The 22,737-nt window shown below is 39.4% G+C and overlaps 1 protein-coding gene across 1 annotated transcript in view; it reads left to right on the top strand.

Annotated features, from left to right (window-relative positions):
* Window positions 1-286: 286 nt before the first annotated feature.
* The window catches only part of nup188 (nucleoporin 188), a 45,996-nt gene continuing 23,545 nt past the window's right edge, over window positions 287-22,737 (top strand). Inside the window, exons 1-28 of the mRNA XM_057819090.1 lie at window positions 287-887; window positions 1,335-1,389; window positions 2,816-2,889; window positions 2,959-3,043; window positions 3,105-3,185; window positions 3,254-3,298; window positions 6,355-6,447; window positions 6,537-6,656; window positions 7,898-8,109; window positions 8,686-8,800; window positions 8,871-9,071; window positions 9,149-9,229; window positions 10,570-10,662; window positions 10,728-10,847; window positions 11,264-11,390; window positions 11,460-11,618; window positions 11,693-11,819; window positions 13,871-13,958; window positions 14,039-14,115; window positions 14,896-15,010; window positions 16,897-17,017; window positions 17,081-17,150; window positions 18,119-18,244; window positions 18,319-18,559; window positions 19,688-19,894; window positions 21,304-21,473; window positions 21,551-21,620; window positions 21,683-21,750. Of these exons, the coding sequence (XP_057675073.1) occupies window positions 862-887; window positions 1,335-1,389; window positions 2,816-2,889; window positions 2,959-3,043; window positions 3,105-3,185; window positions 3,254-3,298; window positions 6,355-6,447; window positions 6,537-6,656; window positions 7,898-8,109; window positions 8,686-8,800; window positions 8,871-9,071; window positions 9,149-9,229; window positions 10,570-10,662; window positions 10,728-10,847; window positions 11,264-11,390; window positions 11,460-11,618; window positions 11,693-11,819; window positions 13,871-13,958; window positions 14,039-14,115; window positions 14,896-15,010; window positions 16,897-17,017; window positions 17,081-17,150; window positions 18,119-18,244; window positions 18,319-18,559; window positions 19,688-19,894; window positions 21,304-21,473; window positions 21,551-21,620; window positions 21,683-21,750 (3,167 nt within the window). The 5' untranslated portion in view covers window positions 287-861. The remainder of the gene's footprint in view (window positions 888-1,334; window positions 1,390-2,815; window positions 2,890-2,958; window positions 3,044-3,104; window positions 3,186-3,253; window positions 3,299-6,354; window positions 6,448-6,536; window positions 6,657-7,897; window positions 8,110-8,685; window positions 8,801-8,870; window positions 9,072-9,148; window positions 9,230-10,569; window positions 10,663-10,727; window positions 10,848-11,263; window positions 11,391-11,459; window positions 11,619-11,692; window positions 11,820-13,870; window positions 13,959-14,038; window positions 14,116-14,895; window positions 15,011-16,896; window positions 17,018-17,080; window positions 17,151-18,118; window positions 18,245-18,318; window positions 18,560-19,687; window positions 19,895-21,303; window positions 21,474-21,550; window positions 21,621-21,682; window positions 21,751-22,737) is intronic.

Below are 22,737 nucleotides of genomic sequence, written 5' to 3'. Positions count from 1 at the left end.
CCTATCCGATTACTACTCGAACTGACTACTTCATCGATTAATCGACTACTAAAATAATCGATAGCTGCAGCCCTAAATAAGTTAAATTTTTTTTGTACACGTTCTTCACAAATGAGTTTAAAAAAATTATACATATATATATATACTATATATATATATATATATATATATATATATATATATATATATATATATATATATATATATACATATGATTTGTCGGCAGTCGGTGTTGACAAAAAAAAAAAAAGTCGCCATGTTGGCAGGTTGTGACCCGATGGGCGGCTGGATTTCTTCTCACAAGCAATTATTTTTAACCATTACAATTCTAAAGCACGTCATTTTGTTTAATGACTTATTTAATCCATGTACTGTATTTTTGTGTCGGTTTTTAATTTGAACCACATCTTTAAAATCGATTTTTTAATGATTTCTTATTTCAATGTGGCCAGCGCGTAGCCCGCGAAAGTCAGTAATTTTTCATTTTTTTACCCTCACTAAAATGACATTCAAAACAAATTTTAGAGAATATTTACTGTTTTTTTAATGAATGAAGACAAGAATACATTTTTTAAAAATTAATGCAAATATTTTGTTTTGTCCTTTTTTGATGTAAAATGAAAAGTGTTTACTTTTTCACCTCTTGATAAAAATGTAAAAGATTGAAAAAAAAAAAATATTTCCCGTATTTATTTTTTGCATTAAAAAATGTCAACAAATACCATTTTCGAGGCCGTTGATGATTGTTTTGCGTCCACAAGATGGCAGCAAAGCAGTCCGACCAGTCGAACGCGACGACGAGAACGTCGAAGTAGGATGTGACCTCATAATGTGCCAGCCAATCACAAGGCAGCATTGAAGATGGCTGACTCGGCCATGAGTTTCAGGTATGCAATTAGCCACAAACTTAAAAAAAGTCTTCTCGTTCTATTTACGCCCTTATAATAAACTGCAAAACACAAACACTAGGTTAAAAGGAAGCCTTTACCTCACCGATTTGATGACTTTTCACCTCCAGTTTGTCGTGTTTGTCAGCTTTCTGGGCTTTTGGCGCCACGCTAACTAGCTTAGCAACAATACCAACCTTGTTTTGAATGGTTCAGTGGGCAAAAGTTTATGAACATTAGGAGAATATGAAAGCTTTTGAGTATTTATAGGGACTAATTGACTGCCATTAACGTCGCTAGACGTCCAATTCATTTCGACTGGGAGGATTGCCAGTTATCGTTTAACACTTTCGTCTCCAATTTTCTACGACGCTGACCACATTTGATTGAAGTTTTGTGCTTTGATTGCCTTTGTGATCAAATACTTTTTCTTGTTTATTTGTGTAGGAGCTGTCGAGAGTTATGGATCATTCTGCTGGGACGTTCTGCGCTGAGAGAACCCGTATGTATGCAGGTCCAAGTGGCCAGTGAATATTCAGGTTTCAGCACAGTTGACGTCCTGTTCGTTATCATTGCGACTTACAATTTAAAATTTTATTTTGGAAATCTGTTGTGACCTCACAGAGCTTTTAAAACTCTATTTAAATAGGGAGGGGTGGAGGGGGAGGGATCCCAGTTGAAATGGATTGGACGTCAATGGGTGTTTTTAATATAAATTTCCCTCTTTTACTAGCTACCTCAACACATACTGGGTGACCTGAGTGAAATCAGAATAACTTTTGAGTAGATGTCCGCTGGCGCTTAACGGAGCCCCCCCAATAAAAATATATATATGGCGGAAAACACAGACAAGACTGAAAAAGCTGTTTCTGCTCTCGGACTTCACTTTAAAAGAAACTGCTGTATTTTAAGCCAAAACAACTGCTGTGCTTGATAGACCAATATGTCTATATGCTGCCAAAGCAGATTCATGGCGCATTAAGCCCCCGAACTAATTTTAATTTGTCCGTTTTACGCTGGAAACCCCTGTTTACAGATGTCGCGCAACTGCTTTTGTTTCAACCCAGCCATAAAACGAAGGTAATTAATTATATTTATTATTAAAAATGTCATTTTTAGCTTGGAGTCATTCATTGATGTCTATTATTTCATTTAAAAAAAAAAAACTTTAAAAGATTATACACTTGTATATTTTAAACTTTTAAAAAAATTACATTACAATGCAAAAAAATGGTGTCTGTAAAAAAGTCTCAGATATCTACGTCATAACTATCGCTTAATTGTATTTTTTTTGTTACTGTCGCATTTTTGTCCGATATGTTAGATGATAACTAATCTATCCAAATAAAGAAATTAAAAAAAAAAAAGTTTAAAAGGGTAAATATTTGAAATCGGAAAAAAAAAACGTTTAAAAGTGTAAATATATGAAAAAGAAAATCTCGACCACTCCTTGATGTTTGCGATTTCTGCATCGCGACCCTTGTTATACTACCATGTTTCACCCATAAAATCCCCCCAAAATCCAGCTGTGGCCATTCACAGCTGTGTCTTGACACTCAGTGATACATGCTACATGGAGTTTTTTGATAGAAACAAGGTAAGTACGCGATAATATCTCGTTAAAGTCATGGTGTCTTTAATTCTGCTCTTTTATGCTCTCATCTCCAGATAGGGTTTCGCTATTTAATTAAAAATGTTTTTTTTTTTTTTTAAATGCCCTCTTGTTCAAAGTTTTTCTTCCCCCAGAAAATTGAGATTTTAAGCTTTCCAATGATGTATCACACATGCATATAGGACAATTTTGAAATTTGGCCAAAATGGGGGTCTCAGAGTGGAACTTCCGGTCACCTGAGTGTTTTCTGCCATATATATTTGCGTTACCTGAGCCATTCAGCACAAACATTATACATACATGCTATTCTCTACAGGCTCAGATAGAATCAGAGCTGGAAACACATTGGGACCGACTGAATCAAGGCCTGAGCTACTACAAGCCACCCAGGTAGGGCTCATCATTTGTTATTTTTTTAGAGCCAGCTCGGAAGAAATAACCGCCATTGTATTTGTTTAGCGCTTCCTCGGCCGGCAAAGTGAAAGAGAAGAAAGATGTGGCACAACCCCTTAAGGATTTTGGTCTGAGGCTCAGTAAACTCCTGGTAAGATTTTTTTCCAAATTGTCAGTTTTGCTCGGATGCGACCGGCCTGTTGTGACGGCAGGGATTAGATGAGCTGCAGAGTGTGCAGCTTTTGCAGTGTTACCTTCAAGAGGACTACAGAGGAACCCGGGATTCTTTAAAAGTAAGCCATGACTAAGTGGAATAAAGACACGATAGGAGGGATATTTATGTTTTGTTGTTTGTGTGCAGATTGTTCTCAAGGATGAGCGGCAAAGTCAAGCATTGCTGCTCAAGGTGGGCAAACCTAAAGAAAAATCGCCTAATATCAGCCTTGATGTTGCGTTCAGACCGGTCGTTCGCCTGACGCCAAATTCCTTTTTATGTTCACACTGACCCTACCATCGTCAAAAGTTATAATATTACAACTTAAATATAATATTACAATGTATGACTTATTTCTCGTAATATCACGATTTGTATATATGTATATATTTAATATGCATCCTCCTAAGACCATGCATACTCATTTGATGACATTAGATGTCTGCCTCTGAGAGCAGTTAAATGGCATTTTTTAATTCTTTGACCACTTGGGAATATTCAGGGACGTTATCAGCACCCTCTTGTGGTGTCTACACTACCCTGTATTTAACAATTTTGATGGGTGAAGTAGTTCGCTTATCCTGGCATTTAATTTGATTCACAGTTCTAGTCTCTCAAGTGTCGGATTTGCTTATTTGTGTGATCAAATAAACAAGGAAAGAAAAAGTAAAAAAATAAAAGGTTTTTGACCATATCTGTTGGCTAATTAGCTAACAGGCTAAATAACTACACTGTTTGCAAACTACAGGTATACTGTATGTCTCCGATATGAATTTATTTGAATTTGGACGCTAAATCCAGTGGGCATGAACAATTTTGTGCTCGCTTTTGAAATTTATGAGAACCACTTATTGTTTGAGGCTAAAATTGTAAGTATTGACCATTTAGATCTTTCTGGTCCCAAGAAGCAAATACATATATCCATAGACTTCACTATCAGTTGACGGGACAAAGGGCTGATCCGTAGGGGGCCTATTTTCAAAAACTTAAAATTCAAATATTTTAAAAACCAAAGCCTTTCGCGACCTAAAACTAAAACAGTCACCTCACTTATGCATATATGAGTCTCCATGAGCAGCGACATCAAAAAACTCAGTCGTTCCCTAAAAAAATCCTGATAAATTATTTTTTATACAAATATAGCTAAACTTAAAATGCCTATGAAATTCTCAAATTTTACGCTACATGCACAAAAATCACCAAATGCAGATATTTTATGTGTGTATATATATATTCATTCATTCATTCATTCATTTTCCATGCCGCTTATTCCTCACGAGGGTCGCGGATAATATATATATATATATATATATATATAAAATGATCAATAGCCATATTTAACATTCAGACGTTTTTAACCAAAATAGCAACTTAATTTTTTTTTCTAATTTAGTGCTTTTTTTATTTATAATTAAAAAAAAATATTATTTTATTATTTTATTCATATTTTTATATATAAATTTTTATTTACTGCAAGTTTTCAACAGCTAATAAATCACTCAATTTTCACATCGGAAACTTAATACTTGAGGAAAGCATGCAGAATCATCTTAATTTTGCTCAACAAAAGCAAAATTTGCATTTTTCTATATACAATCACAATTTATTTAGGTTGAATTCCGCTATTGTGTATATTGTGTAGAGATACGAAATCCAACATGGCAGCCGTCACAAAACAAAGAGCTTTTTAAGTTGAATATTCTTGTAAATAAATGCTTAAATCGCGGAATTTCTGTAGGTATTAACGTAAAACAGTCTACATTCTTGGTTAATTGCAAAAACGGGCAGTTATCGTTCATTTTACGTAATTATTTCAAGCCTAAGTTAGGGTATTGTGTAATCCAATGTGGCGGCCGTCACAAAACAGAGCTTTTTATGTTTAAAATTCTTGTTAATAAGTGCTTAAATGGCGGAATTTCTATGGATATGAATGTAAAACAGTCTAGATTCTTGGTTGAAAGCAAAAAACAGGCAGTTATCATTAATTTTACACAAATATTTCAAGCCGAAGTTACACAAATTTTATCCATTGACCCCCCCCCCCCCCCACACACACACACACACACACACACATAATTTCAAAGTGCATGCATGGTGCTATTTAATATAATAACTACCTTGAATCCTCAACCAAATCACTCTTGAGACTCTCCTGCCAGCTTGTATGCAGTAAAACCTTCGTCCTATTTCCACCTAAATCCGGCGTTAGAACGCAGCATGTGTTTGACTTTATCACAGTGAAAGCCAACTCAACTAGTGCTGCAACGAGTAATTTATTAACTCGAGTATTCGATTAGAAAAAAATATTCGAATTAAGTTTTATTGCTTCGAATATTCGTTTAATTAAAGTGGCGTTGTAATAGTGTATTTTGAAAGTGTTTGCATTTAGTTTTATTGATTAGGGTGGATACACTGCCCTCTGGTCTGCCTCATTTCACATGGCTGAATCCAACTGCTCCCTGTTAAGACCAAGTTTTTGTTTGAGCTAATGTTTTTTAATGCATTCGTAATTTCGTTTTAGATATATTTAGCTGTTTTTGTGGGAATATGTGTTTAAACCTTTTGTTAAGAGCATTCTAAAAAATGGTAGCATTTTATAGCATTTAAGCTAGCTGACCTTTGCTACGTAAGTTAGCCAATTGTTCTTTTGTTCATTTTTCAACAAAAAAAAAAATTGTACTGTTTGAGGCTCGCTCAGGTATTTTAATTTTTCATGTTCCTTATCCGATTACTCGATTATTTGAACTAACTAGTTCATCGATTAATCGACCACTAAAATAATCGATAGCTGCAGCCCTAAACTCAACGTTCTGCCTGGGTCGGCCCCCTACTGGAAGGCGTGGCGCAATGCTTGTGGGAGCTGTCTTGTCAACGGATGGTGGAATCTATGATATATCTTAAACCCACTGTCCTCATGTGGACATCTTTTATTACAAAAAGCTTAATGTACAACTTAGTAATTTCAAATAGAATTTTATTTTGTATTCACATTTAACGCTTTTGAAAGTGCAATCTGACCAAGTCGTTGTTTTACATCTCCTAAAATTTATTCTGAAGAGCATTAAATGTTCCTAATCTGATGACTTGATTATTCGATCTAATTGATACATTAATCGATTGCTTAACTAATCGATATCTGCAGCCCTAGGCTTTAAGCCGCACCGAAGTATATGCATCGGCCAAACAATAAAGCACTTTGAGTACCTCTCAGTTTTTTGTGAATCAATTTGAGTCTTGTTTTTCTACAGGTGGCAGACTATTACTACGAGGAGCGGATGTGTCTCCTCCGCTGCGTCCTCCTCTTGCTGACATACTTCCAAGATGATCGCCACCCCTACAGGGTTGGGAAAAGCAAAGCTTTTTTGAATGAAAATGTGTCGCCTGGGCTCCTTTTATTGGTTTTGCATCAGCGTTACTTTTCTCCGGTCAGGCCGAGTATTCCAACTGCGTCAACAAGCTGGAGAAGGACCTAGTGAGCAACTACCAGCAGCAGTTCCAAAGCCTCTTCCGAGCCGAGGCGCCCACGTGGGAAACCCACGGGAACCTCATGGTGATGCTCTGCCGCCACGCATCCATCACAGAAAGAGACGAAAATAGAGCTGAAACGAGTACTCGAGCAACTCGAGTAACTCGAGTTTAAAAACTGATCCGAGTAATTTTATTCACCTCGAGTAATCGTTTATTTTGACAGCTCTAAGCATCACGTTTTGCTCGGACTACTTTTAATGCGGGACAACGCGCTGTCACGTGCGGAGAGGAAGAAGGAAATAAAAAAAAACTTACTGCAGCCGACAGCCACCACAAAGGATGCCGACGTTGCTAAATACTAGCCCGCACGATGCTACGTTGGTAACAGGTACCGTCTGATGCGTCTCATAGAGATCACATGTATGTTGAAGTAGATGCGAAAAGACAGACTCGGCCGCGTCTGGGCAGCGTTAGTAAACAGCCGACATCTTAAAGCAGTAGAGCGCTAAGCGCTAATAAAGAGCGCTAAGCGCTAATAAATAGGATTAACATTACTGTCGCTACTAGCTCACGTAACGTTAGCCCTGTGGAGGGCTAGGTTTCAATTAATTATGACCAATGTCGATGCGTGTCTAATGTGTCTTACATACAGGCTTTAACATTAAATAGCATTGTGGAGTGATGAGGGTGTAAAATAAAAACTTAATCATGCTAACTATCAATTTTAGCTCAGTAGTCATTGCTGGATAAAACACCAAGTAGCACTGGTCCCTAATGTGCTCCAAGACAGCCTGTATCATACATTTATTTTGAACACTGCAAAAACTCAAAATCCTATCAGGACTTACAGTTTAGACTAACTTAAAACTTAACTAGAACTTAAAAATGGCTTGACACAAAGAGAAATTCAATTGAAACACGTGGGAAAAAATCCTAACTTTTAAGTGATGTGTGTTATCAAGCATAACGGCATTTTTAGGTAATATATGTATATATTTTTAATAAGATCTAAAAGTTTTTTGAGTGAAAGCAGTGAATGTCTTTTTTTTTTAATTCTAGTTACATCTGAGATGCAATTGTTGGCTGTTTTCAACAATATACATCGAAAATAAAGACATTGATTGACTGAAAATGGTTTAAGATTTGATGAATGTCTTGTTTTCTCATGTATATTTATAATTGCTCTTCACCTAAAAATATATTTGTTTTATCCGATTACTCGATTAATCGATAGAATTTTCAGTCGATTACTTGATTACTAAAATATTCGATAGCTGCAGCCCTAGACGAAAACGAAATATTTTGTGGCTTTTCCCCCCCAAGACGGAGCGGCAGGTCTCGCGCTGGTACCTGCAGTGCCTGCGTGAGCAGTCGCTGCTGCTAGAAATCGTCTTCCTGTACTACGCCTATTTTGAAATGACGCCGGCCGACCTGTTGGCCTTCACCAAGATGTTCAAGGAGCAGGGCTTTGGTCTGCGGCAGACCAACAGACACCTGGTGGACAGAAGCATGGACGTGCTGGTGGATCGCATCGGGTATGAAGATACTTTTATTTGTTTGTTCCACTGAATTTTTCGTCAATGACCACGATAGCGGAAATAATGTTGCTTTAACCTTGAAAGGTCTGTGTCTGTGATCATCGCACACTAAATGTAACTCAGTGTTACCATAGCATTGGCGTTAGCATTAGGATTAACCCTTAGCATGGCCAACGTCCTCTTAAACTGTCGTCGCAGTTTTTTAATTCCGTTGGCGTCGGCTACAGCTTGCGGCAGTCGTGCTCACCGTTGCGATTCACCCCACTGGAAAACTCCTGTAGTTGGCGTTGTCCATGTCGTTGACGCTACAATATGTGCTCGTCTGTCAATGTTCATTCCAAATTGTTGGAAACCTTTATCTTTGGACTAAGACATTTGTTTTACAGACCAAAACCGCTTGACTATTCATCGATGAACTCCTTTTGAAATTTAAGTTTTGACATCAATAATTTTCGGAAATTCAGAATGAATTTTTTTTTCAGCAGCGGGTCGCTGAAATACGTTTGACTTCATTTTTTTCATGGATGCATTTTAAATATGGTTCTCTGCCATTCTTCCTTGGTGTGATGGCAGCTACTTGAGCGCTCTGATCCTGGTGGAGGGCATGGACGTTGACTTCCTTCACAAATGCGCGCTGGAGGACTGCACGGAGCAGCATCAGTTCTCCTGTGTTCCCGACATTGTCAAGGTCCGACCGCTACCGAAACGCCGCTGGCTCTCGTTTTAGATTTTAACCCGGGTGTCTGCTTTCCTCTCAGGAGATGGACCAGCTTCTCTTGACCTTCGGGGACATCCCACATCACGGGCCGGTTCTGGTGGCCTGGGTCCTGCTACGGCACACGCTCAGACCTGATGAATCCAACCCTGTGGTCCGCAGGATCGGCAGCGCCGCCTTGCAGCTGGAGGTGTTCAAGTACCTGGCCGCCATGCTGAAAGGCCTGGGAGTGACCGGAAACAATGTAAAGCGGTCGGCGTGTGCGTCCCGTTGTTTGCGCCTTCCTTTGGGTGAGATTTAACTACTTTTTCTGGGCCGTAGTGCACAGCCAGCACGGCCAAGATGTGTGTGTACGGCCTCCTGTCGTTCGTCATCACGTCGTTCGAAGAGGAGAGCCTGCAGGTAGGTGTTCCTCACCCTTGTGCGCTTTGGTCTTTGTTAGAGACACAGGTTTTGATGTTTCCTGATAGGTTGAAGTTGCATGATTGATTTTTGCCGTATTGAGTCATAAACATTTCAACAAAGAAGACTGAGGTCCTTTAGAGTCACGTCAATCATATAAATATGTAAATTGAGGACCTCCCAGCCATAGCGGGAGTATCTTATCTTCAATGAAGCGGAGAGTATGGGGCTCAGAGTTGGTTTGGGCACCAAGCAGCCAGCCAGCATCTCTCCACACAAGAAACTACACCCGAATGTGGTCTTGCCAGTGTTTAGGTGTAGATAAACCTAACGGTATTCCTCAAGGGTCAATCTTGAGGCCACCTCTTTTCTGCACTCGGCATGCTTTTGTTCAGTGATGCCGTTTTGATGATAGCCCCCCAAAAATTAGTCTTAAGAGTATTTGTTTACTAGAAATACTTGTTTATTTTGTTTGCAAATGATGTGAGATGGTCTCCCCGTTCAAATGATTAGGGCTGCAGCAATCAATTATTAACGTAATCAGTTATTGATTAGTTCAATTACTCGAGTCATCAGATTACGAACATTTAATGCGTTGCAGAATAAATTTTAGAAGATGTAAAACAACGAAGTGTTTATGCCTGCAGTAACATTTATTTTGGCTTGATAATCTTGCACTTTCAAAAGAGCATTAAATGAGAATACAAACTAAAATTCCTGAGTGCATTTAAAACGAAAGTGAAATACCTGAGCTTAGCCTCAAACAGTGTTAAACATAAATGAGGTACAACAAAAGAATAATTGGCTAACTTGCACAGCAAACGTCCGCTAGCTTAAATTCTATAAAATGCTGCGTTTTTAAAAAAATTTTTTTTAAACAATGCACTTAACAAATAGTTTCCAACACATATTCCCACAAAACAGCTAAATATACTTCTAAACTAAATAACGAATGCATAAACAAACATTTGCGCAAACAAAAAACATACCTCATGTTGGTCTTAACAGGGAGCAGCTACATTCAACCATGTTAGATGAGTTATGTCATATTCACTGTTGCCACTAGAAGGCAGTGTATCCACTCAAATAAAACTAAATGCTACACTTTTAAAAACAAACCATTACGTCACTAATTAAAGGAATCTTCAAAGCAGCAAAATTTGATTTGAAGCTTTTTTCTAATTGAATTACTTGAGTTAATCGATTCAGCACTACTAATGATACTGTTGAATAACCGCGCAAGAACCCAAATGAAGGTTAAAAGTTTAATGAATGGCGATGTTGTTTTTTGACATGGTGACGCAGCTCTATGCCGTAATATGTACTCGCCATACTTGCAGACAGGCAGTGCCGGGTCACAGAGCCCTCACCTGATCGACGTCGCCTGCGAAGTCCTCTCCGCACCCAGCCTTGCCGAAGTCTTCTGGGAAATGGTGAGCGCATACTTGGCCTACTAAATGTTGGAAGGGTTGTTAATCATTTTGTACATTTGTCACAGAAACCCGACATGGGTTTGGGAATGATCCTGGACGGTGCCGTCGGGATGTTCCCTTACAAGATGGCACCGCTTTTGCAGCTCCTCACGGCGCTCGTGTCTAACAAGTCTACTGCTAAGAGGGTAACGTGGTTGCATTGGTATCTATAGGACAAAGAACAGTTTAGAACATGTGGAATATTGCCATTCATTAGATTGTTATCAGTAGGTCACTTTCGGACTGTAAACCACGACCTTTTCACCAGCTTTTATGCCTTCTTATGATTTATGAATGTATATCATCTAATGAGAAGCATGTCTTTGGGAGTAAAATATCCCATCCCCTCCCGCTTCAAACAGATTGGACGTCTACTAGTGATAAACCACAGCAGAAGGATGAAAGCTTTTTTTTTTTTTTTTTTTTTTTTTTTTTTTTTTTTTTTTTTAGCTGTTTATTTGTTGTTTTGTAGAATGATCGTGCGAGTGGTTTCCCAAAAATGAGTGTAATCTAGTGTCAAGTAAATACAGTTAGGCTTCAAAAAGCTATTTTGTTGCTTCAGGTCTACAACTTTTTGGATAAGATGTCCTTCTACACGCAAGCCTACAAACACAAGCCCAACGACATCATCGCCAAAGAGGACGAGACGTTATGGAGGAGACAGACTCCCAAACTTCTTTACCCACTCGGTGGGTAGATTTTGCTCTCTTTCATCCCGAGACGGTCGGATTGACTTTGCTCTCCTACTCGCCCCGCAGGTACCGGCCAGACCAACCTGTGGATGCCGCAAGGGATCCTGGGCCAGGTGGTGCTCGGCGGCGAGCCGGGCTACGTGGTGCGCTGGGACTACTCGTACAGCTCGTGGACGCTGTTCACATGTGAGGTGGAGATGCTGCTGCACGCGGTTTCCACTGCAGGTGCGCCCGCCACACGTCTTTTATCCATTTTTATCCCTCGCCGCTAACTCTTGGCGGGCGCTCCCTTTGAGTAGACGTGATGGCGCAGTGCGCGCGCGTCAAGCCAGTCCTGGACCTGGTGCACAAGATCATCAGCACCGACTGGACATTGTCGGACTGCCTGCTGCCCCTCACTTCGCGCATCTACATGCTGCTGCAGAGGTAAAGCTCGTTGCAAAAGTCAGATGAAATGATTCTACTTCTTCCATTATCAGATGATTTGACAGTACTTTGATATTTGACCTAAAAATTGTCCACATTCTGTTATTTATTTTTTCTATAGCTAGGGCATGTGAGTATTTTTTTGGTCATATTTTTTTTTCTATCACTTGTACAGTATACCGGAACATATTTCCTTCACAACTTTTCTCATCTTTTTAACCCCTGACCCATTTTCATGCCTGAAACATGCTTCGAACTTTTGTTCAAATAAAAAGATCAATAAATTAAAATAAACATTTTCTGATCAAGATTCTGCATCGGCAGATTCTCAAAATCTGGTGACTGGGGTGCAATAATATGCGATCGGGACATCCCTGAGAACAACAATGAAACCTGTGAGTCAAACAGAGGGAGAAAACTGGGCCAAGGTTCCCATTCTAGCAGCACGCCCTCTGACGGAAATGCTCAGTCTTTATGAAGGGGCTGTCGGGGCGGTGCCCAGGTGTGTCTCCAGTCCTGGATCGGGCAAAAGATTTGGTTGCCACTGTTGTTGGGGCGACGCCGATTATCTTCTGTCAGCGTCAGCCAAGAGTGAGCTGACTTGGCGCGAGACATTAGCTTAGAACTATCTATCCGTCCGTTATCATATACCAAGGGTGTGACGTGGATCATCAACTAGCCGCATATTGGCCTGTTCCTATCTCTTAGGAGCATTGATGGTCGTCACATATGGATAAAATGGAAAAGACACTAATGCATATAGACACATGACAAGTCTTTTCAAATGATGTACAGTAGACGTGCTGGGTTCACATAGTTGCGGACAGCAAGGTCGCTGATGGCTGGAAATGTGAGCAGTTCTTGAATGTGACACGAGCAATAACTCGTTCATCTGCACACGATCGGAACCTTCTACCTGCTCCTTCCTTCCCACTGCAACTCCGCCCGACAAAAGTAAAAAACAAAAAAAAAAAATGCAATATTGGATAATTTCTTGCGGCACGGTTGAAAAACACTGTTTTAGACGATAGTTTACAATTATCGATTAGCATGTTTGCACAAAATACCATTTATATATATATATACATATATATATATTAGGGCTATCAAAATTATCGCGTTAACGCGCGGTAATTGATTTTTTTAATTAATCACGTTAAAATATTTGACGCAATTAACGCACATGTCCCGCTCAGACAGTATTCTGCCTTTTGGTAAGTTTTACAACAAGGCTTTTTATGCTGTCTAACAGCGAACTCTTGTGGTCGCTTTGCGACATGGTTTATTGTTGTCTTGCCAGTTCAATATGGCTGCAGGACGTCTCGGGCTGACGGCTACGTTGTAATGTTGTGCTTATATGATCCTTGGACAAGATTTGTCCGTAAGTATGGTTGTTGTAAAGAATGTACATATTATGTTAGTAAGCGAAATGTTATATTTTTTGTATGAGACGCTTTTTGTTTGTGTTGTGAACCTGTATAGCGTGCTAAGCTAACGTTGTTGCTAATGCAATGCTTGTGTACTTTTTTTTTTTTTTTGTAGTTTTACGACGCTCTAAAGAGGACAATGGTTTGAGGCCATTTTATTAATAAATCAGATGAAAAAGAAGTCTGATTATTATGGCGTCGTTCACTAGCTGTCTAGCTCTGGAAAAAGTAGACGCTTCGGAGTGAGGACAGCATAGACAAATTTAAATGACAGTAGAGTGAAATGCCCACTACAGTCCTTATGTACCGTATGTTGAATGTATATATCCATCTTGTGTCTTATCTTTCCATTCCAACAATTTATTTTACAGAATATATATATAATTTACAGAAAAATATGGCATATATTATAAATGGTTTGAATTGCGATTAATTGCGATTAATTACGATTAATTAATTTTTAAGCTGTAATTAACTCGATTAAAAAATTTAATGGTTTGACAGCCCTAATATATATATATATATATATATATATATATATATTATTTAAAAAAAAAAATTGAATTGGTGACAAATGACAAGTGAATGAAGGAATCCTAAAATGACATCTTACTCCTCTATCAGGTTAACTTCGGTCATCAACCCTCCACTGGACGTGATCGCCTCGTGCGTCAACTGTCTGTCGGTGTTGGCCGCCAGGATGCCCAGCAAGGTGCCAGTTCGTCGCTCCGCATGGCGGACAGAACCCATGGTATTCTCCTCACCATTTCTTATTTTTTCCCCCTCCCCCAGGTGTGGTCTAGTTTACAGCGCACGGGTTTCCTCCCCTACACCTCCAACCCAGTGAACAACTTGGCCCAGTGTCTCAGGTACGTAGAGCTCATGATATAAACCATTTTTTGTCACGGGCGGTCCACATTGTAGTTACAGGTTCCTTCGGAGGGCCGGTATATCGAATTTAGGATCAAATGAGTCGATAAATATTTCGAAATTGGAGACATTGTAGACAGCAAAATTGTCCAAATCCTCAAGAACAAACATTTTCTCATTTATACGTAGTTCATTTTTTTGTCTTCCAAACTTTGAACATGGTCAAGCAGAGACATTGCGATGTTACGATATGGTAGCTTTGTGTGTGTATGTTCTACTGGGGGGAAGAAGATATTAGGCAATAAAACGGATAAAGGAAATCTCTGGTCCGAAAAACCCCAAAAATAGAGGAAATGTTGTTCATTGTGTATATCATGTTATGCTTGAGCTCTAACTCAAATAAAAATATGATATAGAAAAAAAGCTGTCAATATTTTTACTTTTTGTTTCATAAAGGTCACAGTCGTGAGTGTATAAAAAATGTTTATATTCATGTAAACACAATAAAGGGGCAAAACGCAATTTTTTTGAACTCATGTTTTAAATTGCAAATAAAGCAACAAATGAGTATTTTTGAATTTTTTTCAATGTTATGATTCACATTTCAACAACTAAAAAAGGAAATATTTCTACAGCAAAAAAAAAAGCAAAAACACCAAGTCAATGGAGACGACTTTTGTGGGCCACACAAAATGTTGTGTGGGCTGGGGTCAAGACGCGGTCCGCCAGTTTGACACCTATACAGCAGTGTGAAAATGTGCTGGATATTTGTCCTGTAGTGCGGAAGGCATGAAAGCGGGAAACTACGGCAACCTGCTGGTCCAGATGGAACAGCCCAGAGGGGAGTACGCCGTCACCACAGCTTTCCTCAAGCTTGTCACCACTCTAGTCAAGGTGAGGCACTTGTTTTCTTGGCCCAGATTATACATTTGCCACCTGACTATAAGCCGCATCATCCAAATATATATGTATGTGAAGATTGGATTTATTAAAAATCTTCTATTAATCAAATGAATGTCAACACTTGCATCCTCATCATTCATATGCAACTGTATCATGAATTTCACACACCCAGTCTGAAATCACAAAAGCGCTTTGCTTTCAAAAACAATTCAAGAAGAAAAACAATCAAATGCACTTAACCTTGACTTCTTAGTGGACAGGTCCTCTTAAAATTTCGGGACAAACAGCTGTCAGTGGGTGAGTGAATGCCTATTCATGTAAAATCTAGTGCTGCAGCTACCGATTATATAAAATAATCAATTATATTCCATTGATTAATTCGAATTATCGAGTCATCGATTACAAACATTTAATGCCTTGCAGAATAAATTTTAGGAGATGTAAAACATAATAAACAAGCGTTTATGCTTGCAATATTTATTTTTGGCTTGCTAAGATTGCACTTTCAAAAGCGTTTTAAAGACATTTAAAACTAAATTCAAATACCTGAGCTTAGCCTCAAACGGTATTAAAAAAAAAAAAATGAGACAACAAAAGAACAATTGGCTAACTTGCCAAAACGTCAGCCAGCTTAAATGCTATAAAATGTTTGTAGTCGATTAATCGATGAACTAGTTCGAATAATGGAGTAATAGGATAAGGAACATAAAAAATTAAAATACCTGAGCTGAGCCTCAAACGGTATGAAAAATAAATAACGATCTAAGTACAAAAAAAGAACAATAGGCTAGCTTACATAGCAAAAGTCCGCTAGCTTGAATGCTATAAAATGCTAACGTTTTTAAAAAAAAATTTTTTTTTTTTTTTTAAACAATGCTCTTAACAAATGGTTCAAACATATATTCCCACATAAAAACGGCTACATTTACAGATAAACTAAATCACGAATGCATTAAAAAAAAACATTACCTCAAGCAAAACGGGGAGCAGCTGGATTCAGCCATGTGAAATGAGTTACAGTGGGGAGAACAAGTATTTGATACACTGCCAATTGGTTTTCCCATTGGAAGTGTATCAAATACTTGTTCTCCCCACTGTATGTCATATTCACAGTTGCCACCCAAATCAATAAAGCTAAATGCAAACACAAAACAAACCATTACAATGCCACCTTAAAAAACAAATACTCGAAGCAGCAAAATTTAATTAGAATCTTTTTTTTCTAATCGAATTACTCGAATCAATCGATTACGAATTTTTATTTATTTATTTATTTTTTTACAATGCTCTTAACAAATTGTTCAAACACATATTCCCACGAAAAACTGCTAAATGTACTTCTTAACTGAATGATGAAAGCATAAACATATTAGCTCAAACAAAATATACCTGATGTTGGTCTTAACAGGGAGCAGCTGGATTCAGCTAAGTTAGTTATGGCATATTCACTGTTGCCACTAAAAGGCAGCGTATCCATCCAAATCAATAAAACTAAATCCAAATACTTTAAAAACAAATCATTACAACATCACTCTAATTAAACGAATACTGGAAGCAGCAACATTTCTCGCACTAAGCCTTCTTTGACAATAAATTCCCCGTAGTGCCTTACGATCTTGGGCAGAGCAACTTGGTTGTTGCAAAGTGGATTTATTTTCTTAAAAAATACAAACAAAATGGGGAAATTACTTTAGTTCCTCAATACTGTTGGCGCATGAGCATGTCTCAGCTTCTTGTAGGTCATGTTTACTCCGTGGTCGGCCATTGTCATATTTCACAAGTTTTCAAATTCTACATTTTACCGTGATATAAGACATAGCGGCGTATAAATCGTATTGAGGGCTGAAGTACAGTAATGAGACTGGCGTTGCCTTCAGGGTCAGCTGGGCAGCACTCAGAACAAAGGTTTGATCCCCTGCGTGCTGCTGGTGCTGAAGGAGATGCTACCCACCTACCACAAGTGGCGCTACAACACCTACGGCGTCCGAGAAAGGATCGGTGAGCCGGTCAGTCACACCGTTTCTTGCCATAAGAAATTAAAAGTCAAATGTGTCCCTCCAGGCTGTCTCATTTTGGAGCTCATCCACGCCATCCTTAACTTGAGTCCCGAGTGCGATGACCACCAAAGCAGGTATGACATTCACTTGAAACGCCAGGGCACGTTTGAGTGCCATCGACGGCCATAGAGGTCTATTCCGGCGTTTCTCGTAGAATTGTTACATTTTCCTCTTTATTCTATATATTAGATTTTACTTTTTTTTCCCAGCGATGCCATCAGTAGCTCTACCAGTTTCACCAATGAGATGTCGCAACAATGATCACATTAGTCCATCATACCAATTAGACTCGAGATTGTCGCTTTACGATCATGTCGGCCTGTTCAATCACGTGCATTCTTTAAAATACTGTAAACAATGAAGTAATCGCCACTGCAGGGCACGCCTGCTCTTTGGACGAATAATGCTTAATTTCTGTAGGTTTTTCTCTTTGCCGGAGTTCAGTGTTTTTTTTTTTTCCCCACTCAAGAGTTTTCGAAGAGTTTAAGATGACACTCACCACACTAAACGCTAACGTGAACGCTATGCTAGCGCGAACAGTATGCTAACGCTACATGTTACATACTGTGTGATGATCACTTAGCACAGACCTTTAAAGGCTAAAACAACATGGAATATCTAGCCAAGATAAGAAAACAAAGTTTAGCAAACTATGGCGAATTTTCATCTCGTTCTCCTCTAGTCAGACGACAACTGGCATCCATCTCATTATGTTTTAGTCTCCCAAGACACGTTTTTAGCTCGTCATCGTCACGAAAAAATTGTTCTTTGACTAAATATTTTCGTTATCGTCATCGTTGACGAAAACAACACTTTACATGAGTAATATTATTTTGAAGTAATGGTACTCTTATTTGAGTAAATATTTTGGCTACTCATCACTGGTCTTATGAAACCAATGTCAAATGATGTGTTACCATTTTTAGTTTTTAAAAAGATGTTTTTCCAAATATCCCATAAATATTAGAATTTTAAAATGAAAACCAGTTAAAGAATTCTCTGTACCCTTGATGATTTTTCTTTTTTTTTTTTCTCTTTTCAGCATTCCTACTCTGCAGTCACTTTGCATCTACAGCCTGGCCAATTCGGAGGCCGGGCAGGCGGTGGTCAACATCATGGGAGTGGGCGTGGACAAGATCGACATGGTTCTGGCCGCGCAGCCCAGCAGGTCGACTGACGACAAGCGACTTGACGCGCTCAGTACGCTTGCTCGCTCAAACGTATTTTGTGTCCCCCGCTCAGCTGCGGCTCAGAGGGACCAGGCCAAGTCCTGACCCAGATGATCAAGCTGGCCTTATCCGTCACCAACAACGCCATCCGGCTCAAGGGGCCCTCGGACACGGCCTCGCCTCTGGAACGGGCTCTGACGCAGCACGGCGGCCACGGCGCCAACCTGGTCGCCGTGCTGGCCAAGTACATCTACCACAAGCACGACCCCGCGCTGCCCAGGCTCGCCATCCAGCTCCTCAAGCGCCTGGCCTCTGTAAGTTGCCGCTTTTTAAAATGTGTTTTTTCGTGATGTCACACGTAAGGGCGGTAACTCACCATTCAATTCTGTGACAATTTGTGCCCCGGAATCAAGATCATATCCCAATACACAGTATCTAGGATAGATTGTATGAAATTTCAACAATATATGTGACTGAAAAAGAAAAAAAAAACATAAAAAGGAAAACCATGGTAATTATGCCTTTAGTCAATGCCAAAACGTCAGTTGCAACCTACTTTTTTTTTGTTGGCATTTTTCCACCATTCTTGCATGTTTTTCGAATGTCTTCTATTGTCAAAACTAGAGGGTGACCAATATGGGAGTTTTAAATGCTGATACCGATATTTAAAAAAAAAACAAAAACTTTTAATCCGATTTCTGATATCCAAAGCCAATTTTCAAAGCCGATACTTGAGGCCGATACACTTTTTTGAAAAGCACATAGATTATCAAAGGCATTTTATAAAATATTGCTACAAAACCGTCAAATTTCAGAGGATGCTCGCCATACTAAAGCTAATGCTAACGCGAATGCTACGCTAACTCTTCGAGTTACACCTAGAGTGTAAGGATCACTCGGTAAACACCTTACGAGGCTAAGGCAACATTGCATATTGTCTCGTGCAAGATAAAAAATCTTAATCCTAAAATATTTACGAAACAGGCAAGCCGGAAGCTTCCTGTAGCAGTCTGCCTTCAGCCTGCTGCAGGGTCCTTCCGGGGTCCTACTGTCAGTCAGCGGTGGTCACAGTTGCCCAGACAGATGCCTGATCAAAATCCTTTTTTGTTTGTATGTTTTTTTTGTTTAATCGGCTGATGTTGGAAAAAAGTCAATTTATCCATCAACCTCTAGTCAAAACATCACTGGGTGACCACCCAACGTTACGAAAGTTTACCATATTAGCGCCCCCATAAACGGGACAGGAAAGATTGGGTACTGACGGTAACAACGTGCAAATGGGTGTTGCAATAAAATATTGATTTAAGCATTGTCTGATACGTCTTTTATCTACGAGTATGCAGTCATTTCATATAGGCGATACCGCGAGCCAGGTATCGGAATCTTGAGCAAAAAATGTAACAGGCACAACATTAATCATCACCCCGCATGTGGTCCGCCAGGTGGCCCCCATGTCCGTGTACGCCTGTCTTGGCAGCGACGCACCTGCCATCCGCGACGCCTTCCTCACGCGTCTGCAGAGCAAGACTGAGGACATGAGGATCAAGGTGATGATTCTGGAGTTCCTGACGGTCGCCGTGGAAACGCAGCCGGGCCTCATCGAACTCTTCCTCAACTTGGAGGCCAAAGACTGCAACGAAGGCTCTAAGGTCATTTTAACTCATTGCCCAATTTTTTCCCCCCCTTGTGCTCATACTCTGGTGTGACTTGTATATTGAGGCTGCGAGTAACAATAATTCTAAATTTAGATTTCAATTGAAACTGTTTAGTTAATTTAAAAAGACATCAATTCAAATAAGTGTAGTAGCTCTGGAAATATGATTGTTTTATAAATCTTTTCTGACTTCGCATACTCCTTGACTGCCATTGACGGTCAGCACTTAGCAGTGGGTAGTAACGCGTTACATTTACTCCATTACATTTAAGTGACTAACTTTTTGTGAAAAGTGTACCTCACAGTAGTTTTACCAAGCCATACTTTTCACTTTGACTTGAGTAGATTTGTGAAGACGAGACGCTACTCTAACTCCGCTACTTGGGCTACACAAGACTTGTTTCCTCTTTATATTAATATTTGGCTTTATTTTGCCAGAGATGCTCACAGTGGCTCAAACAGTTTCAGATGAGATGTTGCAACAATATTTACACGCTTCCATGATACCAATCAGACGTAACAATGCAGTCGGAAGTCATATGATCACACTGGCCTGTTCAGTGACGTGGCGTCTTTAAAGCGCCATAAAAATGAAACTATTTTACATAATCAACTTGAAAGCGTGGATTTGTTTGAACCAGCTTTTATTTGGCAGTGATTTATTTGAAAGACTCGTTTTCAATTCATGGTGGGAAATGTATTTTCTCCACTAGAGGGCACGTGTGGTCTTTTGCCGTTATGTTTCATTTTTCTTGTTTAAATTCGATGATTTTAGGCTTTGATCATTTTTGGGGCCAAAATAGGGTTGCCAAGTCCCTTTAAAAAATGAAATAATAAGGCACACCTACAGTCCCTGACAAAAGTCCGGTACATTTTTTGTTCAATTTTCACACTACTTTCTGTAGGCGACAATGCATTTGTGTTGCCAAAATTTGACCTTTATGTCTTCATTAAATGATCTTTCTTCAGTGAAACAAATATATTTTTGTACATTCAACATCATTTGGAAGGGTCTTAGCTTTCATATGAGCCATTTCTGAAACCAATTGAAAAATTACAAGTCCGGTTATTAGCAACTGTTTCTACAAAATGGATAAGCGACAAGACTTTTGTTAGGGACTGTAGTTTTATTTGAGTAATATTATTTTGAGGTAATACTACTTTTACTTGAGTCACTCACCTCTGTTGACGGTATTGGACATCCAGTCCATTTGAACTGGTAGGGGCTGGAAGCGACTGGGTAATGTCTCTTACCGTCAATATCTATTTCCCCTCTTTTTGCTAATGACTACAACACAAACCCTATGACCTGGGTTCGTGGTCAGTGATCACTTTTCAATAGCTGTCCCTGAAGTGTCGATGGCAAGCCTAGTCGGTTCGCAAACATTTTCCGTTTTCCTGTAGGAGTTCCTGGTGGGCGAGTGGAGTTGCCTGCACGGGGTGCTGGAGCTGATTGACTCCAAGCAACAGGGAAAGTACTGGTGTCCTCCGCTACTCCACCGTGCTGCCGTGGCCTTCCTGCTGGCGCTGTGGCAGGACCGAAGGGACAGCGCCATCTCCGTCCTGCGCACGCAGTAAAAAGACGCACCAAATCCACCATAGTGATCTGTAACAAAAGCACTTGAGCAACATTTTTTTTTTCTGAACACAGGGAAAAGTTTTGGGAGAATCTTACGACGCCCCTCTTTGGAGCGTTGGCGCCACCTTCAGATATCACTGAGGTAAGAATTTCAAAAGGCTCAACGGTGTACTTGTTAAAAGCTAAAAGTTTCCTTTCTTGCAGCCATGCGTTCTGGAAACGTGTGCCTTTGTCATGAAAATTGTCGGACTGGAAATCTTCTATGTCCACGGGTGAGTGGGGGAAGGGTCGTCGTTTTTCGCTGCTACAAATGATGATGGACATCCAAACAATTTGAACTTTGAGAGTTGGCGATCGTTGATTTATAGTATTAAACTCATTGACAATGATAGATGTCCACTTCATTTAAACTAGGAGGTGTGCCAGAGAACCTTTCGTTGCTGTTTACCGGGCTAAACTTCCAATTCACTGTGACTGGGAACACAAGCTAGCGATTACTCTTGCCAGCCCCTCCCAGCCCAAATGAATTGCACATTTAGTGCCGTCAGGAGCAACCAATAAGTGAAATAACTACAGTGGACATCTATTCAAAGTTCTCATGAGTTGAACTCATTGACTGCCTACCAGTCCACAAAGTATGTGTTGTTGTCCTAATTGAAAAGAAAATTGGCGGCAAGAGAGGTCCTATTCATTTTGACTTAGTTAAAATAGACGTTGACTTAGTTAAAATAGACGTCTACTGCTGTCATTGGCAGTGTTGTTAATTTTACTTAAAAAAAGTAATTAATTAGCTACAAATTACTTCTCCCAAAAAGTAATTGCGTTAGTAACTCAGTTACCTGAATGTAAGAGTAATTAGTTACTTGGCAAAGTAACTAGTGATAATTTTCATGTTTTTTTTTTCTCAAAAAACAAAACAAAAAAAAACCAGGTCACACAATGTGAAGTTTAAAGGGTTTTGGGGACAATTGGCCCTAGCCCAATTCTTTACCCTCCACTTAACTAGACACAAGGGTATTGCGATAACTAGATAGTAACCTTTGCTATGTGTGGAAGTCATTTAAAGTTGTGAATCAACCGTTAAAGTTGTTAAAATTGCTCCCGTTATTGCATTAGTTTCCTTCTGTCTACTTTCAACATGTGTAAGTTTTAAAACTGTTTCATCATTTGAAGATAGATTTAAGTCAAGATTTTGCCGATTTAGGAGCATTTTATATTTAAAAAAAAAAAAAAAGTAGGTTCGCTAGGAAGGATCTCTA

This window comes from Corythoichthys intestinalis, chromosome 17 (assembly GCF_030265065.1).
Source record: "Corythoichthys intestinalis isolate RoL2023-P3 chromosome 17, ASM3026506v1, whole genome shotgun sequence".
Taxonomy (NCBI): domain Eukaryota; kingdom Metazoa; phylum Chordata; class Actinopteri; order Syngnathiformes; family Syngnathidae; genus Corythoichthys; species Corythoichthys intestinalis.
Note: the sequence above shows the minus strand (reverse complement) of the source record. Positions and strands in the feature narration are given on the sequence as shown.